Genomic DNA, 8,399 nt, shown 5'->3' on the forward strand with positions numbered 1-8,399 from the left:
CAACAATGAGCAAAGGCCATACCACATAGTCAGCTATTGTTTGCTTTTTAAATTCAGCTTTTCATATGGGCATCAATTCATAAAAGTCTTGTAAAAAGTTTGTTGTTTTGAAACAGCGTAGTGAACATCCTTAATACATATAATAAGATGGATGCAATATTGACCCAAACCATCTATTTGTCGTATAATTACTTTCGATAATTTTTTGTGTCTCGAAATAGCGATATTTAAAGTTCTTATTCATACAGGATCTTTCATTGAAATTTTTAACCCTGATACACATCGTCGATGAAAATTTCGGTGATTTTTGAAATATACTTCCTCATGAAGTAAATATGGATATCTCAGTTTTTCATTTGATCCTTATACATGGTATGTACTTATTTACACATACAACCGAATTTAAGTAACAAAATTTTCGACAAATTCAGTATTAAATAAATGCTACCCACTGTTTCATATGCGCCTCTCCCTAAAATGATAAGTTAACGTTCCATAACTTAAACTTTTCAACGTAACAACATTGATGCCAATTATATTTTTAAATCTAAGTTAATATTTGCATAGTAAATCTCATTAAATAGCCATAGTCCTGAATCGTGTCCTTGTAAAATATAATTCAAGTGCCAAATATATGATGGAGGCAAACAAATCGTAAAAAAAATGTAGTAGAATTATTTATGTAAAATATTTCTTTTCAAATATAATAAGAATACTAAATTCTTATATATATTAAAATGTCACATTTGCATCCTTTTTTAGCCAATACTATCGATGACATTAATCGCAGAGCAACACTGAAGACAATAAGTTATTTAGAATAAAGACATTGTAACGATGCATATTATTGCTTTATATTTCCACCGGGACAGATGTCACTCAAATGAAATCTCACATTTCCAACTTTGAATCAATTATTTTTATGCATGGTTTTTGAAATCCCAATAATTGATCTTGCATCTTCCGACCATTGATTAACAATCACAAGAAAAACTATTTTTGAACGAAAATTTAGAAAATATCTACTTCTTTGCTTATGAATATACTAAGCATGGTTAACTTCAATCTTACAAAGAATATATTTTATTCAAGTGAGAGGTTTATTTAGTTATCAAACCAGGTTTAATTCACCATTTTTCTAAATAAGAAAAGTCTGTAAGATTATCTTAGCTCACCAGTGTCTGAGCAGAAAGTTGATGAATCAGGGGTATGTCAATGAACATCTCGTCCTTTTTGTATAACATGGTCATCGAAAGGTACCGAGACCTTGTTCATAAAAGAAGGACGAAAGATACCATGGGGACAGTCAAACTCATAAATCGAAAATAAACTGAAAACGCCATGGCTTAAAATGTTAAAAGACAAACAGACAAACAATAGCACACATAACACAACATAGAAATCAAAAGAATAAGCAACACCAACCCCACCAAAACTAGGATGATCTCAGATACTCCGGAAGGGTACGCAGATCCTGCTCCACATGTGCCACCCGTCGTTTTGTTGATGTGATAACAAATCCGGTAAATAGTCAAATTCGGTTGGTCACATTCATGAAAGGGAAGGGGATTGTAGTTACGACGTAAGGAACATATTCGATATCATTTGTGATCGGTTATTCCATAACGGTCAACCAACTCGTGATGTCATAAATATTCCGTATCATCTTCACAAATAATAAATGATGGTCTTGGTGTATAGATTCTGCGTACTGACGTTGTTTATAATCTTGATAAAGTGTTACATTGTTCGTTTATTTGTCCTTGATCTATTATCAATATTACTTTTACTGTTTGGTCTGTTTTCGGTGATATCCATTTGACGTGGCTCGGTACCTATACATCCGTCAACGTGTATTTTGTATTATTGTTCATTTTAGTTAATGTATTTTGAATGTGTGACTTTTTGTGTTTCTTTTGTTCATATGACGTGGCTCTGTACTTTTAAACATCCCTCCATTATGTTATTGTTCTAATACAATGTCATTATGTTACTGTTCTATTATTATTTTTTAAATACTTTGAATGACAAACTTATCTTTTTCGGTGCGACTCTGCACTATAGTTGAGGTGAACATTGCCATTCAGTCACATGAATTCAAATATTTCAATGTTTTGTGGGTTGATTTACATATAACAGATAAATACATATATAAGTAAGCAAAGAATGTGGTTTTTAAATTTGATAGATGTTTTTTTGTGCTTCTTTGTTAAAATTTTGTTTGTTTTTGTTCTAACTAAGATTGTGACACGCAGATAACTGCTATACTCCTATTTGGTCAATTGTACAAACAAGGTTTTTTCTTCACACATCGTTGTAAATATATAATGGAATGTGATGCGACTGTCATACAAGTGAGAGGTTTAGCTCTATAAAACTAGGTTCCATCACTCATTTTCGACATTTAGAAATGCCTGTACCAAGTCGGGAATATGACAGTTGTAGTTCACTCGTTTGATGTGTTTTATCATTTGATTTTGTCATTTGATTAAGGACTTCCCATATTGAATTTTCAGTATTTTTTTTACTTTTAGCTGTATTTGCCAAACTTTTTAGGAATTTTTCCTTCTCAATGCTAATCATCTTCGTACTTAATTTGGCCTTTTTAACTTTATTCTAGCGTCATTGGTGAGTCTTTTGTAGACGAAACGCACGTCTGGCGCAAACACAAAATATATATGATAAGTTTATTTCCAAGTCCGGAATATGACTGCAGTTTTCAATTCGTCTTGTATACTCTGCTTGGGTTTTTTATTTTGTCATGTGAAAAGAATTTTAAGTTTGAAATTTCATTAGAGGTCGGTATTTTTGTTATCTTACTTTTTGTGGCTTCATGTATATGAGCTTAAAGACAGTAATTAGTATTCCAGTTGTTAAGATGTAGAAACTAAAAAACATTAGTTTGCTAGAGTACAGTGATCAGTTTTGAAGAGAATGAGCAATCTGGTGGTACCATTTTTAGAGTAAAATTAGTTTTGAATAAACTATCTAATCTTATTGTTGCAGTTTCGAATTTTGACAGCCTAATTCTAAATAATTGTATAATTATAGTACTCGAAAGGTATTTTAAAAATGAACTATTGAAATATCACACACTGATACTGACTGTTGTTATCAGTGAATACATTTAAATTAATGAACAGACGGTTGGAAATAGAATAGTGTTTATATCTTTCTAAATATAGACACGAGTCATTTGTCGACAGTTTGGGGGAATTTATGGAATTGATCAAAACATGATTGCATATTTAGATATTTTCGAAAGTAATGATAGAAAGTATAATTTTCGGAATATTGTCATCGGAGACTTGTATATCATTATTAATTGTCAGTCGCATAACAAATTAAAAAATAAAATATACATTACGTATGTTTTGTAACATTGTAAGTATGGCTAACATTTTCTTCGTTAAATGCATGTACCAAGTCAGGACTATGACAATTTTTCACACTATATCTAAAAATATACATGCATGTCAACTGATATTTTAATATTTTCAAAATACAACTTCAATTCTTGCTTAATGTACTTTTTTACTCAAACTAAAGTCAAGAGTCTGTAACATTGTTAGTCTAGTATATAGTTGAATTTTAGTTCTTTTTATGCTTTGGAGTTAAGTATTCCATTTTCACTGAACTAGTACACATGTTTATTAAACGGCCAGCTGAGGCTGACCTCCGGGTGCGGGATTTCCTGGCTGCGTTAGTTGATTTCGGATATTATTTGCTCTTTGGTCGTAATGTTGTCTCTTTGACATGTCCCCATTTCCATTCTCAGTTTCATTGATGATCAATCTACAAGCTGGGCAAAGATTTAAGTGTGTCGGATTGTTGCATACATTGAGGTGTAGGATAATACAATAATATTCAAATACTAAATTCATTTGACGTACCTCAAGAAAACATGATAAACCATAATCGCGGGAGTATTTTACCTAAATCTCATAAAATACAAAAACAAAAACAAATCTAAAAAAACCACTTTTGGTCTCTAAATCATTGACAGAAATTCAAACTTGTATTCATTAAAGTGTAAATAATCTTTATTTATTACTTTCTATCTTTTAAATTTCACAAATACGATCTGTTGATATTTGGCTCATTACATTTATACATTTATCGGTTTGTTTATTTTTATGACTTCACTTTAAGTTATTTTCTAAGTTGATTTTATTGATTTTCAAATGCATTTTTTAAAAACATAGGAACACTGCACTGACTTTTTAAAAAGTGAGACTAACTCAGATGATCTGCATATCAAATTTTATAAATACAGTGGTTTAAAAGCAGCAATAAAGATTTGAATAAAAAGCGATACTCATATGAACTGTATATTTCTTTTTAACATGATATAACTATCGGTAATTTGTCTTAATAAACTATGTTAGTGTGCTCACAATTTTACCTGGTATTGTTCTAAATGTCAATCACGCATTTTGTCAATGTTGTCTTACACATTTATAACCAAAAAGGAACTTTATTCATGATGTGCATGATCTACAAAATATCTATATCTAAAAGGGAAATCGCTATTTCGAATTTGATGAACATAATATTTTTACGTGTTTATCTACGTATCTGTTATTGGCGAATTTGAGTCGTGTCTATAATTCTATAGAATCTGTTTGTGTTTGTATGTTTTTTTATTAAATCCTCAAAGGGTTTTGTGTTTCATCCAACACATCATGCAGCAGAAAATGGTGAATTAATCAATACAGACAATAACAATCAAAACCAAGGAGTAAACAAAGGCTTACAAAACCAAAGGACATTTACATCAACAGTTATAAATAATAATTAAGAAACAACACGAACTCCACTAAAACCGGGAGTGAAATCAGGTGCTCTGGAAGGGTAAGCATTTCCTGCACCGTATATGGCACCGATCGTGTTATTTCTTTGTTCAGTTCGGTAATGATAGAAGGCTATTATGACTGAGGAAGAATATCAGATATGATTTTTGACACACTTTTGTTATAATGGCCAATCAGCTCATGATGGCGACCGTCAAATTTCTTGAGTGATGACCTTTATTTGATTGATTCATAGCCCTGTCTTAGCAACTTTTGAGAAAGCAGTATTCCTCGTTCAACAAGATCAACCTACTTTGAGCTAGCTCTAGAGAAACGTATCAATTGAGACACATATACTCCATATGCTGGTGCCGCTGGGATGTTGCTACACAGAAATGGAAAGTTGATTATAGGAAACTTAAAATCATCGCGTTTTTCATAAATTTTGGTATTCAATCTACCATCATTAGTCATTTCGAGAAAAAGGTTTAAATATTAAGCAGATTTGTCTGTGTCGGTAGTATCTTTAATTTCAAGTTCACTTGGATATATTAAATGTAAGTGTAGAACTGCTTTTAAAAAACGGATGTCAATTTTAGACCTGACGTCAATATTAATCTTTAAGATATCAACTTGATTCTTGGAATGAAACAAACAGTGTAAAGTAGTAGTCCGACCTCTTTTAAAAAAACAAATCTATTACATTTCCCTTGAATACCCTCTATCGTCAAAATGACATGCTTTGTTTTATGTGGGTTTTATTATGAATATTTTATGTTTTATTGTTGTGTGAGGAATCCAAATATATATCCGAATAATGCATTTACTCTTTTAAAATATATAAAGTTTTGTATAGAATACCAACACCATATTTGCATGGTTTATACTTTTGAAAGAACTTGAATATTTTAGTTGTATCGATATCAAAGGTTGGAACAGAAAACGGAGGTGAGAAACATTGTTAATACACATTTTGTTAAGCTTCTTTTACCAAATCCTAAATAACCATCATATTTTGACTAATTGTTCAAATGTTTATTTATACTTATTAATTAGCCTTTTTCTTCTTATAAAAACCCTTCATTTATATTCTATTTTTTCTCTACCTTACTAATTTCATAGTTATAATGCTTATAATAATCCAACAATGCTCTATGAGTTTTTTTTATTTTACTTGAAATCTACTACCTTTCTTATATATAATGTGTATGGTGTTATGATGTATGCGTTTTGATGTATTGTGCATCAGAAACATTTTATTGCATATTTTTGGGGAGTTTTGGTCCGTATTGCTCTTAAACTTTTTTTTTTTTTTTTTTGCTTTCTACCTATTTGATCTGAGCGTCACTTATGTGTCTTATGTAGACGAAATGCGCGTCTGGTGTATCAAACTATTATATAAAAAAGAAGATGTGGTATGATTGCCAATTAGACAAATCTCCACAAGAGACCAAAATTACACAACTATAGGTCATCGTACGATCTTCAACAATGAGCAGAGCCAATACCGCATAGACAGCTTTAAAAGGCCCGCCTGGTACATGTTGATTAAAATCTTTGCTTTGTATGGAATTGGCAAAAGGGGCTTTGTTCAATACCAAGTTTTGAAAAAAATTTCCGCTCCTCATATACGTACCTAATACATATAAACATGTATTTAGTTTCAGGATCAGCCTTGTTTCTGCATATGTTTGTTTTATATTCTCCCTAGACTTGGTGCAAATAGTATTTGAAATAAAACAAATATGTATATATTTGCATGTTTGAACAGAATTGTTGACAAATATTAAGTCTGCAGGGATTAATTACAAAGGAACATGGTCATCGATCACTATTTTCATTACTACGTTTTGAGTTCGTTTTAATGTCATTGAAATCGATATATTTGGCTGTAATCTGTCAGTCCCGTGGGGTTATACTGTTTTCACTTGTTATGGTATGTAAACATCATGTTTGCTTTCAAATTTGTGGTTTGCACATTCCTTTATGAAGTTAGCTCTTGACAAATGCTTTGAAAACATAAGATTTATAAAGCTATATTTTAATATTTTAAGATTACATTTTTATTATATAGTTCAGATATCATTAAAAGTAAACCCCTTAGACGGAACTGCAGTTCACGGAGATGTGTCCTACACTATAGAGTGTACAATAACTGGAACGCAAGCTAAAGCATGGTCTTGGTCAAAGAGCTCAATCACTGGAAGTGCAACAACGACAATATCTAGTGGAAGCAAATACAGCATAGTAATATATCCAAATGCTACGGATTTAACTATACATAACATTGTAGAGGAGGACGAACAGGACTATTTCTGTAGTAAAATCTGATCATTCAATATTTAAACCGTTTAGCCATAGTTGTACAAAAAGCTTAACTTATGAAGTTGACCCTATCATTCATGAACAGATATATACTTCATATTGAAATCCATTACAAGAATTCGTTAACATACTTTTAGCATACGGTTAGATGTTTATTACAAAACAAATTTAAAGGTTTTTAGAACGGCTTTCCTATCTGTCCCTTAACGACGTTTTCTTTTCTAATGACCAAAATTAATGTAGATGACCAAAATATTAAGTCAGTAGTTATTTTAGGTTAGATATCACATATAGAACCTGGACTCTACTGTATTTGTCCTGATTTGTGATAGAGCTGGTGATGCGGAATTTCCAGTTTGAAACCCGAAGACAACAATATCGTGATTTATATCCAATTTGTTAAATGCACCTGTGAAGTCACTTTTGTGGCGTTGATACAGTCGTGTGAGGGACAGTCCGTGGTTCTGTTGAGCTATTTTTGTGTGCTGTCCTAGATAGCCTTACGTGTTCATTGGTATTCTGTTGTTGGCATGTCGAAATGTACAATTGTATTGTTTATTTGTATATTTCCATGTCCTGAATGTTTTTTGCATTTACTTGCATGAAATGTTGTCATTTTAGAGGTATTTAACATTGCCATAAAAGCGCAAGGTTTGTCTACACACCAATCCAGGTTTAATCCACCGGGTTTTTTTTTCTTAAAATGTTCTGTACCAAGTCAGGAAAATGGAAGTTGTTATCTTACTTGTTTTTTCTCAATCGATTTATGATTTATGAACAGCGGTAGACTACTGTTACCTATTTATCAAAACACTAACTACATAAGAACCTTGCTAATATTCACAATTGTGAAATTATGGTTACAAATACTAATATCAGTTACAAAAAAAGAAGAATGCACGGAGTCCTTGTTGTACATGTACAATGATAGATAAATATATCAATGAAATCATCACGTAAAATACACGGAAGTCGTTATGTTTAATAAAGAGTTTGACTTTCGTTCTACAAAAATACGTATCGTTCGAGTGCTTTCATGTGTATATATTAAATGTAAATACATATTTAAAAATTTTAAATTGGCTAAAACAATTTATGCATTATGCAATATTTTTTATTTAAGGACTGACTGTAATATTAATTCTGTCAATGAACGTCAGCCATCAGAAGACGCGTTAAGTCCAAAATTAATTTATTAGTATTTAATAGGTCATGGTTCGCCGGCTGATTTCATTTCAAATTTTATTTTATGTTTTTTTTTATTTTTAAATAAAAGATTTG

At 31.2% G+C, this 8,399-nt stretch overlaps 1 protein-coding gene across 1 annotated transcript; it reads left to right on the forward strand.

The window, feature by feature from the left end:
• The first annotated feature begins 295 nt into the window (after positions 1–295).
• LOC143059378 (uncharacterized) lies at positions 296–7,124 on the forward strand. The gene is made up of 3 exons (XM_076232869.1): positions 296–372; positions 5,706–5,741; positions 6,868–7,124. Exons 1-3 carry the CDS (start codon positions 336–338, stop codon positions 7,122–7,124), a joined length of 330 nt encoding a protein of 109 aa, XP_076088984.1. The 5' UTR covers positions 296–335.
• The last annotated feature ends 1,275 nt before the right edge of the window (positions 7,125–8,399 follow it).

The sequence above is a fragment of the Mytilus galloprovincialis genome, chromosome 14 (genome assembly GCF_965363235.1).
Source record: "Mytilus galloprovincialis chromosome 14, xbMytGall1.hap1.1, whole genome shotgun sequence".
In the NCBI taxonomy this organism is placed as follows: Eukaryota; Metazoa; Mollusca; class Bivalvia; order Mytilida; family Mytilidae; genus Mytilus; species Mytilus galloprovincialis.

Coding starts and splice junctions, on each gene's coding strand:
- LOC143059378 (XM_076232869.1), top strand. CDS start 336: ATGGATATCTCAGTTTTTCATTTGATCCTTATACATG. Junction 373..5,705: donor TCATTTGATCCTTATACATG/GTATGTACTTAT, acceptor TGAATATTTTAG/TTGTATCGATATCAAAGGTT. Junction 5,742..6,867: donor GGTTGGAACAGAAAACGGAG/GTGAGAAACATT, acceptor TTTATTATATAG/TTCAGATATCATTAAAAGTA.